Source organism: Lagenorhynchus albirostris, chromosome 10, assembly GCF_949774975.1.
Source record: "Lagenorhynchus albirostris chromosome 10, mLagAlb1.1, whole genome shotgun sequence".
In the NCBI taxonomy this organism is placed as follows: domain Eukaryota; kingdom Metazoa; phylum Chordata; class Mammalia; order Artiodactyla; family Delphinidae; genus Lagenorhynchus; species Lagenorhynchus albirostris.
Window position 1 is genome coordinate 78,659,279 of NC_083104.1, and position 23,301 is coordinate 78,682,579.

Genomic DNA, 23,301 nt, shown 5'->3' on the forward strand with positions numbered 1-23,301 from the left:
TGCACTTTTGTTTATACTGTTCCCTTTGCTAGGAATGCCCTTCCGTCATTTTCCTCTAGAGCAACTCTTATTTAATCCAGTGCAAAAGTCATCTCCTTTCTGAAATTTCCTGGTGAGCTATCATCTGCTGCGTCTTCTTTAAATCTCAGACCTTGATCATGGTACTTAGCACATCGTTTTGAAATTACATGTGACCACATGTAACAAGATAATATCTTGATACATTCAGAGGCACAATTTTTTCCTCTGCAATGTCCTTCACCTCTATACTTCTCTCACCACTCAGATTGAGGCTTTTCGTGTGTACTACCTTCAGGGTAAAGCTATTACTGCCAAAATGAACAGGGAAAGGAAGATTCATTGCACAGATTTCTGCACCAGTATGGACTTATGGGATTCACAGCAAACTTACAAAGCTGGTAACTATGAGAGAAAATGATTTTTAGATTCCAAGAGGCTGAGCATTTTAAGTACCAACGTCAATGTTTATACCATTGTTTATACCATATGTTTATACCATATGTTTATACCATAAGTGAAAGACTCTGAAGCAAAGAGAAGAGCCCATACCATAAGTGAAAGACTCTGAAGCAAAGAGAAGAGCCCACTTACCAGCTCCTCCATCCCCACCCTCACCTACAGACTAGGTAAAAGTTGCCCCCACTAAAGAGTTAAAAATGGGTGCCAGGCTCCTGCCCGCTGCCCATCCTCAAGCCAAGTTGCAGGTGGGGGTGAGAACTGATGCCCCATCCCCTCTCTGGAACTGAAAGGCAGCAGAACACAGATGTGCCTTGAGCCGGTAGTATAGCAGTGAAGGAGAAAATGTGGTGCATCTGGGCGAGAGAGGGACCAGTGAGCCTCTGAGTGGTAGGGAGACCAAAATCTGGAAGCCCCTGTGTCCTCAAGAAGCACAAGAGATTCATGAAAGTCCACTAGTGATTCCAGATGCAGAGTGACTGCCATGGCCCTAGTGACCAGGGGGTCTGCAGGCGGCCACTACCAAGACCATGGCCCCCGCCATGTGCATTTGTTACTTTTCTTCGTGTCTCCAGTAGCTACCACAGTGGCCAGTAGATGTTCACGTTGTAAAATAATATAGCCAGGAAGACAGAGCAGTAAAGAGTCATAGGGAACACGAGCCCTGTTTGCACCATTTTCTTTAAACTCTCCTCCTAACCCCCAAGAACCATTAATAATAGAGGAACTCTCCAAGACATGGAAACAGAGAGGAGATTGCTGGTTGCCAGGGGCAGGGTGTGGGGGAATGGGGAGATGTTGGATGAAAGGGACACACTTTCATTTATAAGATTAATAAGCTCTGGGGATCTAACTTACAGCCTGGTGACTGTAATTAACAATACTGTATTGTATTCTTGAAATCTGCTAAAAGGGTACATCTTGAATGTTCTTATCACACACACACAAAAAGGAATTATGTGAAGGCATGGAGGTGTTAAGGAACCTTATTGTGGTAATAATTTCACCATATATACATGTATCAAATCATTACATTGTTATCACTTAAACTTACACCATGTTATTTATCAATTATGTCTCAAGAAAGCTGGGGGGAAAAGCTAGTATCACCAAGATCACACACAAATAATAATAATAATAATTCTGACACTAGCACTCTGATGAAATACGAAAAAACAGATGACAGGTGTATAGAATTTCATAGTTTTCAGGTCCACAAGGTTCGTGAGTACAAGCTGAGACTGGAAACAAACAACTAATTTTTCAATCATCAATACTTTATTATATTAGTACTTGATATATTAATTTTTCTCGTACAATTTCATATAATCAATATATCATAAATACATGAACAGTTTCCCTAGAGGTATAAATATCAGGCCAACCTCATCTATATTTAGCAAATGCTTAATAAACAGGTGCTGGATCCTTATCTCCATTCTTCCCACCCACCCCATCCTGCACAGACCCTCCCACACTCTTACATTGTGCTTATTTTATTTGTTGCCTTTTGTGGAGCAGAAGCCCATTTTACGAACAGGGCCCCCATCCAATGACGGCATGGCTGGGAGGTGGTCATGATAGCACATAAGCAGAGTAGGTGAGGGTCCTGCATTCTCTTCCATCTATTTTCAGCGGGGTGGGACATTGGAACATCTCAGGACCGTATAAAGATTCTGAAGCCCCAGAAAGTTACTCTATCTAATACAGAGCTTTGAGAGTCCCATGCAGATCTTATGAAGAGACCTGGGAAGTGGAGAGAATTGGGAACCACACAGGACTCATGGCAAAGTGCTGGGTAAAGAGGGGCGTTTCTACATCTTCTTCAGCTGAGCTGATCTGCCGCCCTCAAGCCACGCACGTAGCGGACGATGGGGGTGACACAGGTGCAACCAACAGTCACCCGCACCTTCTCCAGCCGGAAGGAGCGAGAGCAACCCTGGGACTCCCTCCGGAGGACCAGGAACTCTTGCTGGATGGGGACGGAGTTCATGGAGCTGTCTTCCTTCCCCTCGGCGTTGAGGCAGCCCGTGTGCCTGCACCGGGCCTCTGCGATCTCGGAGGGGTATCGGTGGGGGTCCCGGGTGACGCTGCAGGAGGAGCAGGGAGAAGCCGATGGTGAGACCGGGGGTGGGAGGCGGGGAAAGATGCACAAAGGATGGGGGCCCCGCGGCACTGGGCGCCCACTTGCAGGGAGGCGGTGCCGTGCAACTCAGGGCGGCAGCGCAGGCGCGGAGCAGACAACCTGGACTCAGACGCAGGCCCGTGGCGGGTGCTACACTCCTTAGGCCTCAGTTCCCTCAACTTTAAAATGGGGGTTCGCAAATTCGTTTCCTGTGGGATTGTTACCAACACTCGGTGATACAAATGCGTATGAAACGCCACACCGTAAAACGTTGGCATTCCATACGTGTTAGATCTTTTAGTTCATTTTCCTTTTCCTTTTTATTATTATAATCATCATTCATCCTTTGGTTAGAGGCTGAACATCACTAGGAGGTCCCCCAGTACACAGTCTACAAAGCCTGCTGCTTGGGAAAGAAAACCAAAGCCCCGGGGGGTTGGTGAATCCAACGCCTTCTTTCAATTTCTCCCTGAATAGCCCCCTTGCCGGGGGGAATAAAGGCAGCAAAGCCAATCAAGCCAGCTGGCAAGCGTACACTCTGGCTTCCCAAGGCAAGCAGTGCAGGCAGCCCTGGAAGCACTGCTAATGGCCCTCGGGCTCTGTTTTCATACTTATATTTAGAGCATATAAATGAGTGCTTCCTATTCCGAGAACCTCCATGCGAGACAAAATCCCAAGTCTGTACCCTGAACATCCTCAGCTAGCATCCCTTTCCCAAACTGGCCTTTCTCCTCCACTCTGGCCTCCTCCACACTCCTTGAAGACTGAAATCCAATCTGAGTGGCTCTCTCTGAACTGACTTTTCTGGTTCCCACTTATCTCCATGCAGAGACCATTATGTGGGCTGCTTTAAAGAGTCCTCTCTTCCAGCACAGAAAGTTTGTAAATTCCAAATCCAGGGCTGCATGAAGCAGAAAAGGGCAAAGCGTTGATGAGAGTTTGGAAGCAAAATAGACCTTCGACCACACAGGAGGACTTAGCCCAAAATAGCAAGAAAATGTGAGCACCCAGGGAAAGGGGAATTTCCATTTTTCAGAGTGAATGTAAGGACTATTATTTTTTCTATATTTTTGAAATTTTCTACTTATGGTTAGAATAAATTAACATGTTTTTCAAAAGAACGTGGAGGTCAGTCTCCTTGGCACATACTTGTAATCCCAGGGGGTGCTGGAGCGGTTCTGCAAGCCGTGTGAGAGGGGAATGCCCTGATTCTGCCTGAGGATGCGGATGTCAACCCTCACAGTGTGGTCCTCCGGAGGCGGGCAGAGGGCAGGATCCCCAGCTTTGGGGGTTTTCCGACCTGCCACCTCCCCCAGGAGGGTCAGCCCCAATGTCAACAGCAGCAGGGACTTGACCTGGAAATAGATGAGAATGGAACTGGTTAGGGACTCTGGTGTCACTTGCTGACAAGAGACAGGTCATGCTTCAGCTGAACTCAGCATCCCTGGGATGGGATCAGGGCTCCTCTCTGAACCTCAGATCCTCACCTGGCAACAGGAACAGTCATAATAAGATACCAGTGTACCAACCTGAGAACTAAACTCATTAGCCTGGTGATTGAGCCCTCCACAGTCCGAGAGCTCCTGAACAGGGAGAAAGACAGATGTCAGGATCTGGGATCTGGGTTTAAATCCTGACCTGGTCTCCTCACTGAGCCTCTGCTTTCTCTTCTTTCCAGCCAGAGCAGAACACTTGCTTCATAATAATATTCCCAAGATTAAATAAAACGTTCTTTGTAAAGCACCTACAATAAAAATAGGGGCTTAAGAAATGATAACTCTTGCTTTTAATTTCCAACCTCACATCCATGAACCCTCCACAAAACTCTTTGTCCCAGCCATCCCTCCACCTGAAATACACTGCCCCACCCCTATCCATCCAAATCCTCCCCTTCCATCAGGGCCCCACTAGGACTCCGTCTCCTCCAGGAACTGTCCTGAAAGTAGTTCATTCATAAAGCTTTTACCATCTAGCACTCAAGCAGCCCTTCTTTATTGTCTGGACATGCAGTATTTGTGTTCATACAGATCTACACCTATTAGATGGTAAGTTCCTGCAGGAGAACATGTCATAGAACAGGTGTTCCAAAATACTTTCTGGATGAATGAAAGAGCGGGTGAGTGAATGCATGAACAAAACAATCCATTTAAATTAACAACACAGTTAAGCTCAATGCATTAAGAAAAACACCATGCAAAACCAACTATAGCAGAGTTCCAATGACCCATGCTGACTGAAGGAAGCAGAGGCACTAGGGATGCGCAAGAGAGAAATGGAAACTATTTCTCTTTAGCTCCAGAAAATATATTTTTTATACTTACATTGAAATATCCGTTTATCTGGTATTACAGGAGTACACAAAGAAAGCGTTCAGTGAAGACCTAACTAAAATAAAGGAAGAGCTAAAAATCTCTCCAGCTTCCCTTTCTCACGACCTGCTTTGCTCACCCCACGGTGACCACCGACCCTCTCTGGGGATGGACAAGCCTCATCACCAATACTCAACATAATGCAGACCCAGGGCTGAAAGTGAGTTACTTTCATCCTCAGGGCTCAGTGTCGTTCAGGCTCACACCTTCCATGAGTTAGGGTTGGGAAGGTGCTTAGACATGTTGATTTAAAGGACCTTCTTTTTATCTTTTGCAAGTGCTGGAGGCAAGAAATGATAAGAGTAAACAAAAAGGTCATGGTGTCAAGTGCTGTACTAATGTAGCTGATACTGAAAAGAAGCTGAAAGCAAGATTGACCCAGATAAGCCTGAAAGAGGCTGATTTCCCTCCAGATAATCAGCAGGTGTCTACTTTTGTCTCTTGCAATCATTCATTCATTCAACAACTCTTTCCCGTCTCTGGAGTCAAAAGTCCTGGGTCCATAACTCAGTTCCAGGACTCTTACTAGCTGTGACTCAGTTTCCTCCACCAGCAAATGTGGAGATTAAATGGTAGGACCCATATATAGCATGAAGAGCAGGGCTGGGACGTGGAGAGTATTCAGTATAGGTACTATTGTTAAGTCTACATTGTCCTAATGATACACAGTGGACGGGAAAGATGTGGAATTTGCCCTCACGTAACTTCTGTCTAGACAAAGCACTATGACATTTTAAAAAGTAAAAGGATGCCTGCTTAGACAAGACAGTCCTTAGCTTCCCAACATGCTCAGCTCAACCTTTTACTTACTGCACTGTGAACTCCCGTAAAGAGAACATCTGAACACTTGTCTCCTGAACTCACCTGTGATTCATGCTCACCCCACGTAGGAACATGCTCCAGAACCCGGGCAGCTCCTAGCCCATAAGAGTTTGCCTTACCACCGTATTGAGGAGGTCCTGTGTGCCTGCACCTCCAATTTCTAACCCTATTCTAATGTCCTTTGCCCTGTCATGTTTCTTGCTGACAGTACAACAGATTTCTTCAAAGAAACCAAAAATGGACGTGGCTTTAGAACACAAAACTATCCAACAAATTTGTTTAAACACAATGGCTTTAAATTCAGAAATCTTGCTTCTGAACCATTCAAGGAAAAGAATATTACTTGGAGCCAGTAAACCTAGATTCATGTCCTCATTCTTGGGCATACAGTATCCAGTGATGTTAAATCACTTAAATTCATTGAGCTGTTGTTCATCTGCACAATGGGGAAAGTCGTCCCAATCCACTCCCCTGGATTGGTGCAAGACTCAGAGGTAAAAATAATGACATCATTAATATTAATATTTAAGATTCTAATTCGAAAAGATACATGCACCCCAATGTTCACAGTGGCACTGTTTACAGTAGCTGAGACATAGAAGCAACCTAAATGTCCATGGGCAGATGAATGGATAAAGAAGATGAGGTGTGTGTGTGTGTGTGTGTGTGTGTGTGTGTGTGTGTGTGTGTATATATATATATATGTATGTATATATAGTGGAATACTACTAAGCCATAAAAAGAATGAAATAATGCTATTTGCAGTAAAATGGATGGACCTAGAGATTATCATACTAAGTGAAGTAAACCAGAAAGAGAAAGACAAATACCATATGATATCATTTATATGTGGAATCTAAAATATGATACAAATGGACATATTTACAGAACAGAAACAGACTCACCGACATAGAGAACAAACTTATGGTTACCAAAGGGGAAAGGGGGTGGGTGAGGGATAAATTAGGAGTTTGGGATTAACATATAGACACAACTATATATAAAATAGATAATCAACAAGGACCTACTGTATAGCACAGGGAACTATATTCAATATCCTGTAATAAACCATAATGGAAATTATGGTTTATTTATTCACTTATATATAACTGAATCACTTGCTATATACCAATGTTGCTAATACAACATTGTAAATCAACTCTACTTCAATTAAAAAAAATTTATTGAATGCTTTCTCTATCCTTATTGGTTGTTATATTAAAATGGCCAAGTTAACTAAAAGCCATGCCTGCATATATCTGCTATTTCAGAGAATAGGTTTAGTCATTCTCAATGATATCAATTAATCCTTCCATAAGGGAGATACCGTTATTATTCCTCTGTACAGATAAGAGGAATAAGAATGCACAGAGAGGCTAAGTAACTTACCCCAAATCCCACACTTGGTAAGTGGTGAGGCCAGGTCTGTCTGACTCCAAAGCCCATGCCCCCTAACTACTGCACTTGGCTGCATTTCTTACCATCTCTAAAACAATATATGAATATAACATAGTATTATCATCACCATATGCCATGACCTCTTATGAAATCCAATCTCTTTTAAGTTGCATGGCTTGTAAAAAGAGAGAAGAAAAGGAGTATTTAAACCAATAATATGGTGAGTGGTTTCCCAAGCCCTGCTTTCATGCTGCTGTATTTTAAATTCTTCGAAGGTCTTACCTGACGAATGCCAGGTGAGATTCTAGACCCAGGGGATGCAGATTTCCATCACATTAACATCTTCCTCTCCTCCAGGAGGAAGGAGACAATGCAAAAATGATCAGCTCTCAGAGATGTGTCGAATGTCTCTCCCATAGGAGCTGTCCAAGTGCATCACCAGGTGGTTTCACTCCCTGCATCCAGGGCACTCCTTGTCATCTGCTCATCTTGGGGGAATCATTACCCCTATTGGGGCCCCAGCTTCCTTGGTTAAAATCAACATGTACAGATCCTAAAAGTCTGGCTAAGCTCCCCCATGAGATGAGGGCCAACTTAACTCTACAATGGTGGCCACAAGAGAGACCATGTCCAGTTTGTGATGTCAAGAACTTCAAAAGCTAACACCAACTATGCCAGAGCCATCGGTGAAGAGCTATGGTTTTACACCCCATTATAATTTCTGGTTATTTTTTCTTTTTCTCCACCAGACAAGGATCAGCGTTAAAGTCAGCTCTGTTTTTTAAAGAAATGACCCCCCAAAAGACCCCAATCTAGCATCATTCCTTATAAATCTGCTTTCCTGAAATCCTAGGGATGACCAACACAAGAATGATCCTGACTACTCACCATGGCCACGTCACGCAGGAATGTCATTGTCACTTTGCTCTGGTCACCTGTTTCGTGCAGGAAGCTCTTTCTGTGCTGTGTTGCCTTCTGTGTGCCCATGTGGTGTCAACGAGAGCACTGTTGGTTTTATAGCAATCTCTGTCCTTGTTTCAGTTGACCTGCTTACTGTCTAACTTGTGGTTGCCCCAGAGTTACTGACGAATGTAGTGTTTTTTTTTTCTATTCCACTTCCTGAAGGGGAATCGAAGGGGGACCCTAAAAAGGGATGATGAAAAAAGAATCAAATCTTCCTCTTCTTCTGCCCCACTCCCACCCCCATTGTCCTCACACTACAGCAAATTTTCTTATGTACTACAGAGATGAACCAAGTGACAAACTGCTGTCATGATCTTTCATGTTCTTCCACAAAATGGCTAAGAACTCTAGTCACGCACCTTACATTCTACTTTCCAGTCATGCAATGTAAACTGAGATTTAAGTGGATAAGTCATCCTTCGAGGAGGCTCGGTATTAAACAGAGGACTATCTTTAGCTCCGCTTCATGAATGGAAAAAACAAAACCAGAGAAATGAATGGCATCAGTGAGAGATTCAGAAATTATATCCCAGGCAGTTAGTTTCATGGTCTCCCTGAACTAATTCTGTTTTAACCCCATGGTTAGACTCCTACCAGTGTTTGATAGATTGATAATCATCACTTATACAACATATAAACAACTATTATCTTGGCTGTGTCTGACTGAAGATGGTTTGATTTTTTAAACTAAATGGATTAGCAAGTAGAACCTTTAAATGCTCTGATGTGTAATTTTAAATGACTTGCAAAAATGTTAATTTATCTTAGTTCAGTTCAGGTAAACATTTATTAAGCACTTGCTGTATGCAGGGCATTATAGCCTAGGGATACACAGACATTTCTGAAATAACAATAACTTACTCTTTTTAATGCCCATTAAGATCAGGTAAAATTACACATGCTCTGTTAATAAGGCAGGGCACATTCTAGCAGGGTGAGGTTACTCTCCTCCATCACGTGTTTGAACAAGTTTGCCCCATTTTCTTTAAATGTAGGAAATAAAGAGGAAACAGCTCTTGGGCTCATGAAGCCCCTCCGAGATTGATCAAAATTCTTCTGTGATCATGAGTCTTTCACCTGTGTTTCTCCTCCCCATGCCTGTGCGTTCTTCTCTACACCTCTCTTCTGGGACAATCAGAAATGTAACCCCCCTAAGAAGACCTCCTTGAATCACCGTTCCCTCCCTCATTACTCTGTGCTTATCTTTAGTCTACCTCACACTTGCTTATATGTTTTAGGATGGTTCTCTGGGGTCTTCATGGACTTGGGGTAACTTCAGTTCCCCCCAGTAATTTCTGCCAGCATCCTTCTCTAAATATATATCCCCAAGTATACAATCTAAATTAAGACAGTGTATATATACAATGGAATATTACTCAGCCATAACAAAGAATGAAATAATGCCATTTGTAGCAACATGGATAGACCTGGAGATTGTCATACTGAGTGAAGTAAGTCAGAGAGAGAAAAACAAATATATGATATCACTTATATGTGGAATCTAAAAAAAAAAAAAGTGGTACAAATGAACTTATTTACAAAACAGAAATAGAGTCACAGATGTAGAAAACAAACTTATGGTTACCAAGGGGGAAGGGAAGGAGAGATAAATTGGGAGATTGGGACTGACGTATATACACTACTATATATAAAATAGATAAGTGGTAAGAACCTATTGCATAGCACAAGGAACTCTACTCAGTACTCTGTAATGGCCTATATGGGAACAGAATCTAAAAAAGAGTGGATATATGTATATGTATAACTGTTTCACTTTGCCGTACAGAAGAAACTGACACAACATTATAAATCAACTAAACCCCAATAAAAATTAATTTTAAAATTAATTAATTAAGACAGTACATTTTCTACATACACCAATTCAAGACAAGTCCCCTAGGCAACCCCTTCAGGGGGTTTCCCTGAGCCCATCTTATAGAGAATTTTCAAGGCCTCTCTGGATACATTCTTCCATATACTCCGTGAAGCTGACACCGTGAAATCAAGAGTCATGTTTTCAGATTTGCTTGTATCACACAAGCTATCAAAGCAATATGTGCAATAGACCCTTAAAAGCATATTAAGTTGAGTGGGCTGAATCACTCACTTTCTGCAGCAGTCTCTTCTCCATGCAGAGCCATACCTCAATGCAGAGAAGACCACAGCAGTTCTCCTGAAAGAAGAAACAAGGAAATCACCTTGAATTAAGAATGCCTGATTCAATACAGAAGGATTTGCTGGTTGCAGAGAAAATTAAATAATTTTTTTTTTATGTAAGAAGGAAGCAACATTGAATTTTTATGTGCCCAATGGTCACAAAGTTTTCCCCCATCAAGGTAAAACTAACTAACTTATGAGGATGTCAAACTAGTAATCAACCATCACCAAGTTTGAATTCCATCAGTGGATCCAGATCATTCTTTCTTCTAACAATAATAAACCCTTCTTATTTGGGGACCCAGTAATAAATATATGATGAACACACAGCTGATTATGGTGGAAGCCCTTCACTAACTGGCCCTGTACCACTTGTGGCCCAAGCTGCTTCTGGCTTTAAGAGTTTCAATAATCCAAGTGGAGCTATCATTCAACACACCAACAGCTACAGCACTCTACACACAATTCCAAGGGCCCACAGAAAAAGACAGCAGGAAGCTCTGTAGTGCTATGAATGAGTTACACACAGCCTCCATGTCATAAAACATTACAGCCGTTCAAACATTCAATTAAGCAAGATTTTTGTATGCCCTCCCATGTTCTGGAAGCCGTGCTGCATTATAGGTAATAGACTGTACTAGTAGAGTCTCTACCTTAATAAGTTTAAAATATAGTTATGGAACGAAAGCAAACACACGTATATTAACCAATAAGATAACGACACGGGATTGTTGGATATATTGAGAGCTAAATGAACACATTTAGTTTTACAAATCCAACCCTCAAGAGGTTTCATCTTCACTCAAGAAAAGGGAGTCTAAACATTTGCAAATATTTAATTGAATGAGGACATACATTCATAATTAAAATCTTTTTACACCGTAGTTTGAATTAATGTATTTTATATTATTTTGCAGTAAAACATAATTCAGATTTCTATAGGCCTTAAAACCACAGACAGTGCTTCCTATTTGAATTGTCTTCTGTAACAGATTTCACTAAAATTGGACCAACTTGAAAGAAAGAAAGAAAGAAAGAAAGAAAGAAAGAAAGAAAGAAAGGAAGGAAGGAAGGAAGAAAGAAAGAAAAGGGAGTCTAATCAAGAAGTGTTGGCACAACCTAGCAGTATACATGTGGATACAGAAATCAATGCCTAGAAGTGAGGGGCTTCCACAGCAAAAGGCTGAAATGGTGGCATTGTCCATGGTGGTCAGGTGGTAGGCTGTGATGACAATGAAATTGGAAGCTAGATAAATGATGACCAATGTTATGAATGGCAAAACATTTGGTAAAATTATTGCCTGCAGTAACTTGAGAGGCAGATATTGTACCTAGAGGTCCAATAAGAGCTCTAAAGGAGGACACTGGGAACAGAATGCCAGCTATGTGTGTTGGAGGTTATTGTCTGCATTTGGTGAGGTAACACAAGAAAGACATGAGCTCAGGAAAGAGTAGGCAGGTTTGCAAACAAAAATGAAAGAGAATGAAGAGAGTCCAGAAATTCAGAGCCTTGCAAGGTTGGATAAAAACCAACTATTTCTATCCCCCCAAAGCAAAAGATACGATTGGAAAAGCCTCTGAGGTAGAAGTGCCCAGTAAAACCTTTCAACCAAATACATTTCCTACAAGCGGGAATCAAAATGAAGCATCTGGAAATCCCTTTACATAGGTAAGAGGACTCAGGAAAAAACAGTGTAAGGGTAGAGTTCTAGTAATCTACCATTAAATCAAGACAGGGAGAGTTATACTTGCCATCACTATTTCAGATGCAGCCAAAGAGCATATTGGGGGGGAAACCTCCCAGCTGGGTGGAGCCAGCAACCACAAAGAGTACTGGGGAGGTGAGCCCTGCTCAAAAAGCGGAATCTGGGTCTGATCAAAGCACATCCCACATGCCCTGGCTAAGGGAGCCCCACAATGTTAGCCAAACAGGATTCCAAGGTTGTAACAGATCAAACCTACTGCGTGCACCTCCCATTCTTTCTCTCTCTAAATGGAAGTGTTTCATCCTAGTCTAAACTGACTGAGAGAGACCTTAAAATTTTTACAGGATTTTCTGCTTATTCTCACTGTTTATCAGAGCTCCGACTCCTTATTAAAATAGCCAGTTAAACAATGTTATCATATAACAGGTTTAAAGAATATTGATAAAGAATTAAATGCAAAATATAAATTATCACTATCTCATTATCATTCTTATTATCATTCACTATCTTATTCAGCAAACAAAAGCTATTAGTATATAATTTACTTTAACTCCAGTCTTTTTTCTAAATGAAATTAAAACACGCCTTTCTAATTTCCCTGAAGCACTGATTTATGTTAGAGTCAGACCTTCTGAATATGGGTTAAAACATTAGGTCAGAATGGCCTCAAAGCATTATGGCTTTTATTCCCAACCTTCTTGCAGCTCTCCTCATCATCAAAAATTCTTCCCCCTTTTAGGCTATTCAAACTAATTAAATATAAGGTTTATTTGCCTTTTCAGTCCCTAGATCATTTAGAAAGTCCATGTCCCATTCCCTTTCATAACCCTACTTCTCCGTCCCCTATTGAAGAAAAAACATGGAGCATCCTTAAAACTATAAAGCCACAGACCCTACAAATCCACATAATTCTTTTTTTCTCCCCCTTTTAATACAAACGACTGTTTCCAGTTTCAGGATTCTTTGCATCCATTACTTCATGTTTACCTATTTGTTTGAGTCAAATATTCAAACCTATTATGTACTTAATAGAACCTCCATAAAATCACACTCCATAGCAACCAATTCTTTTTTTTTAAAGGTCAACATATTTCCACTGTGAAAAGATTTTCAAGAACAAAACAGCTTTACTTTTGGGTTAAAAATCAGAGTTCATTACAATGATTATTTTTCAGATGAAAATGCTGCGCCAGGGTCTTCACATGCCGAGGTTTGTGGGCATAGGAATTATTTGGGGCTTAGACACAGAAGCCTTCTCTCTCTCTCTCTCCCTCCCATCCTCCCTCCTTCCCTCCCTCCCTCCCTCCCTCCGTGGGGGTGTGTGTGTGTGTATCTGTCTATCGTCTAAAAAACAGTGTAATTCCTGATCTTCTGATGAAAAGGTGAAGAATCTATGAAAGAGTTACAGGGAACAGAAATGAAGGGAGGGGATTGGAGGCAAAAGCTGAAAAAGAAAAAAAGTATCAGGTTGGGGGAAGACTTAGGAAAGCAGTTTCCCAGAGTGCTGTGTGAGAACCCTGGATGGAAGAGGGTTGAGGTCACTGGAGAAAGTTCCAGAACAAAAGCAGAACCCCTCAATTCTGAATCTATTCTATGAACCGTGGAGCTGTGTGCACCAGAATTTTATCTCCTTATTAACAAAAACACCATTTATTAAATGCCCACTCTGCGCCAGTCGCCATGCTGGGTACTTAACATGGATAAGAAGAAGAAAAAGAAAAGTACTATCCATAAAAGAAGAAAGTCATCATGACAGTGTCCTCCATCCAGCAGTGCCGTGAACTTCATGTTAGACAAAATGACACTTCTGTTTTGGAGAGAACTTACCTTAGGCCTTTTTGGAAGCACAAAGATAGAGCCTATCTCTATCCAGGGTAAACACAGAGAGGGAAGTTCTATTCTTCCACGGTGGAAACAGAGAAGGAAATCACTCTACATACAAATAACAAGAACTTGAGTTATCATCAGAGAGAAGAGAAATGGAGAGAGATACCAGTTAGAAACTTCAGTAGCTGACACAGCAAGGGAACTTTAAAGAGTCATGAGCCTAGTATTCAAATTGTTTCCATGTCTACATTGTGCCTTAATTCTCTTCCATTATTACCACATCTAAAATAAAATTCTTTACATGCAAAACACTCCTATGATGTCCACACAGCAGCAAAGAGATGTGGAAAGAAAAGGCAGCCTCAGGAGAGGAAGCAGCAGAAATGGGTCAACAAGAATTTGGAATGAGAAAGTAAGCACCAGCCCCACCCCTGCCATCTAGCTTGCTAGAACATGGGAGCTTGTTAAAAAGGCAGAATCGCAGTTGATGGTTGTTAACCAGACTTATCGTGGTGATCATTTCACAATATATACAAATATAGAATCATTGTTTTATACCTGAAACTAATATAACAGGTCGGTTACACCTCAATTTGAAAAAAGAAAAAGTAGCAAAGTTTGCATTAGAAGAAAATAGATAATAAATATGTGAAAAAAAACCCAGTTTAACCTCAAAAGCAATCAAAGTAATGCAAACTAAAATAGAATTCCATATTTAGGCTATCAAACTGGCATAGATTTTTAACCATGAATATTAATAGGAGAATAGGAAAAAGGGGCACTTTCAGGTATTACAGCTGGGAGTGTATTGGTACAACTTTTGTAGGGTATTTAATAATATGAAGCAAAAACCTAAAAAAAATGTTCTACCCCTGGGAATTGTTCTAAAGAAATAGAGAAGTACCCAAAGACCCACATACAAGGATATTCAGTGTGGGAAAATTGAAAACACTCTAGATTTCTAACAGTAGAATAATGTCGATAGTTCAGTGAATTGTTAGCATGGATATATGATAAAACCTATGTAGCCACTAGAAACTGCTTTCCAAGAAAATTTAATAACTTTAAAAATACTTTTTTTGTAACAATTTTTGAAAATATTAAGATACAGTTCTTCATATAAAGCATGACATTCCTTTGATGTAGATACAAACACACTATGTACATGTATATGTATATTTGTATGTGTGTGTGTATGTGTAAATAAATGTACGCTCAGAAAAAAGACTGAAAATATATGCAAAAAATAAATGCAGAATCTCGGGCCCTCACCCCAAACCTATTGCATCAGACTCTGCCTTTTTACAAGATTTCCAAGTGATTCTCATCACATGAAAGTCTGGGCTGCGCTGCTTTAGGGAACATTAAAGAAAGTGCGGGATTTCCTATAGAATTACAGCAGGGCTCACTGGACACATTCCGTTTTCTGAAGCTGAGAAATTGAGAGTCAAGTACACTTGAAAAGTGATTGGGATAAGAAAATCAGAGCCTTAAATCTCAGAGCTGCACTCCCTCGAAGCTGAGAACCATACACCTCTTCTACTCTGCAAGGTTCTTTGGCAAGGGTGGGGATGGAGAGACCAGGAAATTGAGGTCTTTCCATGTCGAAATTCAGCAGCAGCTGCTTTGGGTTGACCTGATCGAGCCACCCACAGGCGAGCTACAGGCAACTCAGTTTCGTGCAGACTTTCACTTACTCATCAGCCAAGCTATTCAATAATTTCCTGCATCAAGGTGAATGGAATTAGTCAACTGATGACCAGAGCGTCATGCCCAGGGAAAGCCCAAGTGGGTGTCTGTCAAATGCTGTCCCGTGTTACTGGCTTCCTCCCACGAAAACCCTCAGCTGTTTCCACCAGGGTTGTACAGGAACCAGGGATCAGCAACGTTTGCTCCTGCACTTTCCCCCAGTCCCATGCTGACAACCCACAAAGCTCTGGGGTGGTGAACTGGGACGGAGGGTCTTGCCCCAGAAAGATGAGCTTGTACTCTACTCTTGCCTCTGGGTTGGATGACCAATTCCTTAGACATTGGCCTAAATCTGATGCATGGCCCCAACCCAGTTTGTTAAAGGAAGTCACCCTCCCAAACCTTCCGCATAAAAGAACCTCATTTTCCAGCTTCTGCTCCACAAAATGTGTGGTATTTCTGAGGCCTCATCTTCTGCAGGCCAGGTCCTTTTTCCTGGAAAGTTCATTTCAGTTCTTCTGCTCATTTAGGCTCTACCCAAACTCCTGGACTGTTCCTCAAAGTCTGTGTCCTCTGACCCAAAACCCACTAGTGTCTGTCCCTCTTCTGAACTCTCCACTTGCTCTCGTGGAATTTCATTTAGCAATTACTAGAGACAACTTTTCTACCATCCACTTGAACAGCTATTTGTATGTGCTTTGGCTTTTTACGTTTTCAAATGCTTGTTCCTAATCTGCTCTCTGGATCTTAAACTCTTTAAAGGAGACAGCCGTGGCTTCTGCACACCCCCATCCCAGCAAGTACACTACCCATGGCTGGTGCTCAGTGAAGACTTACTCACTTGACCCGATTTAATTTAATGTTCATACTAAGTTCTTAGTATGAACATTAATTAATTTCTTCTTCCACCCACTTTCTCGCTAAAGAGGGTGATCAGAATATGCCACCACAAAAGGCGCCACTTTGGCATAAGGATTCATCTGAGCTGAAGGCAATTGAGAAACAGCAGACTCAGGAAAAGCTCTCGGCCGTCCCCCTTTCTGTCTAAAAACCAGGCATAAATTTCCTTTTGTAAAGGTAACAACTTTCCATTTGTAAAGGAAGTTTACATATTAGAAAGAGGGGGACAACTCTTACGGATGGAAAAGGCACTAACTTGAGTCTGCATAATAAACCTTACTAAATAACGCTTATCTTTGATTAGCTTCCCCCATATACTTATCTTCCCTTAATCTACTTCCCCTAGAAGTTCAACACTCCCTCCTTCCTTTGTCTAGTTATCTATCCACAGTTTATGACTCTTTGTTAAAATGGTATCTAAGCTGCTGGGTCTAACTGCTTCTTTGAATCTTCACTTCTTTTCTACAAAGGCCTCTGTACGCACACATAATAAATTCTTTCTCTGGTGATCTGGTTTTGTCAGTTTAATTTGCAGGACCCCAGGGACTAAACCCAAGAGGGTAGAGGAGAAAGTTTTTCCCCTCCTTCATTACTTTCAATTCCTAATAGATCAGATAACTTTTAAAAAATCTTATTTAAAGGGGGATATTTTGGAGAAAAGAAAACTTACAGACACAGAATATTATTTTCAAGTATTTAGAAAATTTTTAAAAGGGAGAGGGATTGGACAGTCACCAGAAGGTCACACTAAAGCTTGATAAACATATGGTAGTGACATTCCAGAGAGGAATGGTACACCAGGGGGCTCTGTTTGAACGGGACCATCTCCAACTTCTCTTTCAATTTGGGGATCCTATGAAAACCAAAAAAATATGTATTGATATTTTAATTAAACACACCCACAATCTCAGACTTAGGAGTAGAGGTGTGTGTGCATATCCGTTTTTGTGTGTGCATATCCGTGGGAGATAGAGACTAACATAGCTTCAGTTTTCTCCTCTTTTACTGGAAAGCAGTCGCATGACTCAATTCGAATAATTCTGTGCCATCACTGCATGTTTCCCATGAAAATACAGGCTAAGAAGAGAATAAAATGGAGGGGAGGAGGACCAGAAAGAAAGGCACTGAAACAAGCACACTTCTGAGAAATGTGTCACTTTCACTCTTGCGTGGACTGACTCAGAAGGACGAATGAATCTCGGGGTTCTCCTACTGTTCCTAGAAACGCTGTAGAACGACAGGATGAAATGGGTTTCCCGTGAGAGGTAGTTCTTCATCCTTGCTTGCTGAGGCAAGGGGATGAAGGATGCTTGAAAGAGAAGGTGGAGGAGAAGGAAATCAATATCTACCTTACATGGTAGATAAAGCCACACAGCTTACAAAGCATTTTCATGTCCACGATTTTATCTGATTCACACCAACAAACCCATAAATCTCTCCATTTCACAGGTTAAAAAATTGAGACAGAGTGCATGGAAACTGTCCAAAGCCACACAGCGATTAAATAGCAGAGCTGAAATTCAAACCCAGGGCTTTGATTCTGAGCCCAGAGAAGGATAAATAACTTTCTCCAGATGCAGGCTGGAGAAAATTTGAAACACAGGCACCCAGGCCATGGTGGAGAGTAAAGAGTTGTCAGAGGACCAGACTTGCAGGGTGAGCAGCATCTTCCAAGCGACGCCTGCCCTGGAGTCAGGACACCTGAGCCACTCTGCCCATCCTTTGAAGAGGATGGGAAATGAAACCAGTCTTCTTTTTTTGATCCTGAACACTTTTTAGCCTTTGCACATTGTCTTACGCACATTTATCGGTGTTTTAACAAGATAAATGAACAAGCAGCCAGATGGTTTCAATGACAGCTCTTAAGATGCCTCACTCTACCAACTTTTTACCTCTGGTTCTCAAAGATTATATAGTGGTAGAAAGTTGCCTTTTCTGCATTTGCTATGTGTAATGATAGGAAGAATTTCTAAGCCACTTACATATCACTGAATTGCAAGTGTTACTGAAGGTATGATATGAGAAGTGAATGGTATGAGATCATAAAAATTAATTTCAAATTCTAACCAGAGTAAATTTGGCAATTTTAAAAAGGTGAGAGTGGGAGTGGAAATGATATCCAATAAACTGTAATGGAAAAGAATATGAAAAAGAGTGTATAGGGACTTCCCTGGTGGTCCAGTGGTTAGGACTCCACGCTTCCACTGCAGGGGGCACGGGTTCAATCTCTGGTCAGGGAACTAAGATCCTGTAAGCCACATGGCACAGCCAAAAAAAGAAAAGAAAAATAATGTAAATATATGTATAACTGAATACTGTGCTGTACAGCAGAAATTAACACAACATTGTAAATCAACAATACTTCAATAAAATTTAAAACAAAAATCAAATGGCCTTGGGTTTAGATCTAGAATCCACCATCAACTAGCCATGAGACCCTGGGCAAACTATGTAATCTTACTCTAAACCTATTTCCTCCTCTGTAAAATTCGGATCATAAAACCCACCTCACAGGATTGCAGGGAAGATTTATGGAGATAATTTATGTGGAGCCTAGTCTATAGTAAGCCCTTAACCATGATAGTTGTTATTAGCAGGGCCAACCCCTTCCCACCTGTCCCAATCACCAAGTGCACAAAGAAGCTGTTTCTGGGAGTCAGTGTTTGCTTGGAACAGCATGCCTAGGTTAACTCTAACTTGCTTAGTTTTTTTTTTTATCAACAAAGTTCAACGTGACAGGTTGAATTTTTGCACTTCTTCTGTAGTAAGATTTTTAGAAATCTGACTTTCAGTTCAAAGTTTTAAAACTACTAATCCCTAAATTCCTGTTGTATATGAATCTCAGTCTCAAAACACCTGATCTGTAACTTGCTGATACCACTGGATATGTTGTGAAGTGTCACCTTTAAAACTGGTTTTAAAGTTCACCCAAAGTAAATTATAGTAGTTATATTAGGGTGGTAAGATAATTTTTTGTTCTCTGTTTTCCTAAATACTCCATGCTGTTTTATTAGTCATAATTATAGTTTTTAAAAATAGAACTATGCCCATAGTTCTAAATTCCAACTTTAGGCTATGTTTTTGGAGATTTTACCAGCTCTGTCATCGCTCTCATTCAGGACTCCATCTACTTAAATTAGTAGAATAGCAGCACGAGCTGACCTTTCTATGTCAAGGTTAAATGTTGGAAACTTAAATGTAAGAAGGCTTAGCTTGCTACAAAAGTACTTGCTGGGAGAACTATTATCAGAAGGGTAATTCTTAGCAGAGGCTAATATCCTCCTACAGGCTATGGAAAAATACTCAGAATTTCATAGTAAAAATATTTAGGAAAAGAATTTAGAATCTTAATTCTCTCCCTTGAGGAATAACTGAAGAGAATGAGGTAGGATTCCATGCTGGTTAATAATGGACCAGGCAGAAACCGGCATTCATCACCGAGGCAGCAGACCCAAAAAAGAAAAGGAACTAGGTTTATATTTCAGCAAATTAAAATGGGGTTAAACAAAAATTAATTTTATTCTAAATTTTTTCTAAGAATTAAATACAATTCCTTGAGATAATTGGAAACATACTGGAGTTCCACCCACAAAATCGAGAAGCACAAATATTACTACCCTCAAAAAGTATGTTTAACAGGATGGTCGACTCATTCTGACCTGCCTGCCAGGGCTAACATGTCTTCTGGGTAGAACTGACACTGGGTGTCTCATGCATTACCAGAAGGGACCTCAGAAATCACCTAGTTCAACCACCTCCTTTTCCAGATAAAGAAACCAATAAGGAAGCGGCTTGGCCAGCCTGGCACGTTAATCAGCCACTTACTGCCGGAAAGGAACTCAAATGCAGGGCCCCTGCTGCCCAGTGCAGGGCTCACTTCCTCTGCCAGCGTTAGGCTCTCCAGCGAGATTTCCTGCGCATACAGAACCAGGGCAAAACGCCCCACCTTCCCTCTCCCCTCCCCTCCTGGGGAGCAGAAGTGGTGGCACGTGGCTGCTGGGGAGGGCGGGGAGAAGATGCGGGGAGGGAAGGACTCAGAGCTGGTGTGAGGATGGAACAGCCGGGCAGCCAGCACACAGGTGACCCTGGCACCTGCCTGATTCCACGAACTACACCCTTTGGGGAAACTTCACCCCAGAAAAAGTCTGGAGTCAGTAGGACAGCTGGTGTAGTTTGAAAACTCAGGGAAAATGAGGACAACCTATTGATTCTTTGGTTTCGGAGAGCCCTTCTCCTCTTTTTTTTTTCTTTTTTTTTTTGCGGTACGCGGACCTCTCACTGTTGTGGCCTCTCCCATTGCGGAGCACAGGCTCCGGACGTGCAGGCTCAGCGGCCGTGGCTCACAAACCCACATGCTCCGCGGCATGTGGGATCTTCCCGGACCGGGGCACGAACCCGTGTCCCCTGCATTGGCAGGCGGACTCTCAACCACTGCACCACCAGGGAAGCCCCCCTTCTCCTCTTTTTCTTCCTCCTCCTTGTTGTCCTGATGACCCCACCTTGCAGGGCTCTTCTGAGGCCTGAGGTGACACTGCCCACCCGGGGCAGGCTTCTGTCCCTGGGAGACGGCTCAAGAGCCCATTGTCACAAGCCGAGGCAGGGGTCCTCCCTGCAAGATGGGCCTGAGTCAGAGCCACAGGGACCATCGAGGAAAGCGTGGAAAGGCAGGGAAAGGGACCGAGCTCGGGGATTCAACACAGGGAAATCGTTTTAAATGGTTTTGATCAAAGGATTGTGGGCTTTTTAAAACACATCAAAATGAATCACTTTGAAAAAAAAAAAAAAAGAATCACTTTGTTTTAGTGAAACCAGGAATTTGAGGTGATAATGGCAGTACCACGGAGTATTTCCCTGCCGGCTAGCACCTACCAGTTGCCCTCAGTCACCTCACAAGCACCCTGCAAAGGCAGGAATTATCCCCATTTTACAGATGAATTAACCAGCAGTTCAACACTTGAAGTTATTCGGTAAGCGGCAGAGGACTAGATTCCAGCCACACTTACCAATTGTCTGTTTTGACAACTCTCTCATACTGACACTTCATTTATCCAGGAGGGTTAAAGAATAAGCATAAAATTTTTCAAGATACAACTGATTTCTCAAAGCCCCACAAATTATTTGAACTCTTTCAGATGGCAAACCTAAATGGAAACAGACTTCTCTTTTGGAAGGAAGCACGTGGATAAGGAAGCGTGTATTTTTTTTTTCCCCCGGTGAATCGGGGCCACCACCGTGATCTCTGCGAAGCCACAGTGATGCCCTCAGGGGGCACTGACCCGCAGACCAGTTCACCCCTGCCCAGCAGCCTCGTTCATGTCCCTGCAGCAGGAAGAGGGGGCCTCTGGACAATGAGTAGGAATATTTCCTTTAAATGCTTAGCAACCTTCTTATGTTGCTTAAGTTGGGAAACAACACACACAAGTTTTTAGAAGGTCAACGTGAAGATTCACTGAGTTCCTAAGGGTCAGGTTATTTAGTACAATTGACATCCCTTTTGACGACTGAATACAGTGTGCTACCTTCCGTTCTTGTGGCTAAACATGGCATTACAGCTGTTGCTGAATCCGGTATGCACCTAATTACTCTCCCACCCTGTGCCTCAGTTTCTTCAGGTGTGAAGGAGAGAGGACAAAAGTCCTATTGACAAAGCGTTTAGCCTTTCAATAAGGAAATGCTCATCTGAGGGGACCCTAAAAGCCCCTAGCTCTTCTTCCTACAGCACCCCATCGGAAGCTCCCGCCTCTTCCTGATAGCCTCCCTCATGGCCCCTCAGTTCCTTCCGCTCTCACTGTGTGCACTCTCCTTTGGCATATAAATCATATTTTGTAGTTTTCAACTTTTCACTGACACATTAGACGTATATATACCCCCAGCCTGGAGGTCTCCAGAGCATCAGGTCCTCCATTTGCACCCAGCACAATGCAGGACTCGCTGCCGGTGTGCAATTGCGTCCAGTCCCTCCACTGGCACCACTGCCCGCTCCTTGGACTGTACTCTCTAGAGCTCTCCCAGCAGGACTTGGATTTCACATCTGTGGAAAAACCAGGAAGATGACCCTGAACTCTCACCTACTGCCTCACGGCCTCACGGCCTCAGGGTAACGGGCTGCCCTCAGCAACAAGGGGGAGGAAGCAGCTCCCGGATCTTATGGCTGGGAACCTGCACAGCCTCTCCTCAGAGCAGTTCCAATCCATGTGACCCAGGCCCGTCATCAAGTCACACTTTTGTTTTCTTTTTATTTAAGTAACCTCAAAAGTTCTTCAGAAGCTACCTAAACCATACAGAGGATAGAAGTCCCGCCCAGGCCCCTCCACAAACTTCTGTGCAAACAAACTAACAAACCCTAAGGGCTGGACAACAGGTGTTAAGAGGTTTCATAAAGGGACTTCCTTGGCGGTCTAGGGGGTTAAGACTTCGCCTTCCAAGGCAGGGGGTGCAGGTTCCATCCCTGGTCAGGGAGCTAAGATCCCACATGCCCCTCAGCCAAAAAAACAAAACATCAAACAGAAGCAACACTGTAACAAATTCAATAAAGACTTTAAAAATGGTCCACAGAAAAAAAAATCTTTAAAAACAAAAACGTTCCATAATGCTCCTGTAAGGGGATCTCTTAACAGGCAAGAATTCACATGATTCTGAGGCATCTGATGTATTGGGTATTATTTCTCCATGAAGGGGCTTTGATTCCTTCTCAGAAAAGCCTGGCAAAGGGTCAACTCTCCCGGACTTTCACTCACTGGCCTCCTGCGGCTGGTTGGGTTTGCAGCTTTAACCAATAAATGTTGGCATCCCTGAGGAAGAAATCTGCCCAGAGAAGGCCTAGCCCCCAGAGTGCAGTTGCCTGCTGCCACCTTGTGGTGACTCAGTC

At 42.3% G+C, this 23,301-nt stretch overlaps 1 protein-coding gene across 5 annotated transcripts; it reads right to left on the bottom strand.

Annotated features, from left to right (window-relative positions):
- Window positions 1–1,776: 1,776 nt before the first annotated feature.
- IL17F (interleukin 17F) lies at window positions 1,777–22,417 on the bottom strand. Of its 5 annotated transcripts, none has more exons than XM_060163072.1 (6): window positions 17,571–18,603; window positions 13,845–13,949; window positions 10,261–10,327; window positions 8,080–8,173; window positions 3,752–3,957; window positions 1,777–2,567 (listed from the first exon to the last, which is right to left on the bottom strand). In XM_060163072.1, exons 3-6 carry the CDS (start codon window positions 10,293–10,295, stop codon window positions 2,303–2,305), a joined length of 600 nt encoding a protein of 199 aa, XP_060019055.1. In that variant the 5' UTR covers window positions 10,296–10,327; window positions 13,845–13,949; window positions 17,571–18,603; the 3' UTR covers window positions 1,777–2,302. The 5 variants fall into 5 exon arrangements, with proteins under 5 accessions (XP_060019055.1, XP_060019057.1, XP_060019056.1 ...); XM_060163074.1 differs by lacking the exon at window positions 17,571–18,603 and adding an exon at window positions 8,514–8,616 and having other exon boundaries at window positions 8,080–8,334; window positions 10,262–10,327; window positions 13,845–14,376; XM_060163073.1 differs by lacking the exons at window positions 13,845–13,949; window positions 17,571–18,603 and adding an exon at window positions 22,301–22,417.
- Window positions 22,418–23,301: the final 884 nt, after the last annotated feature.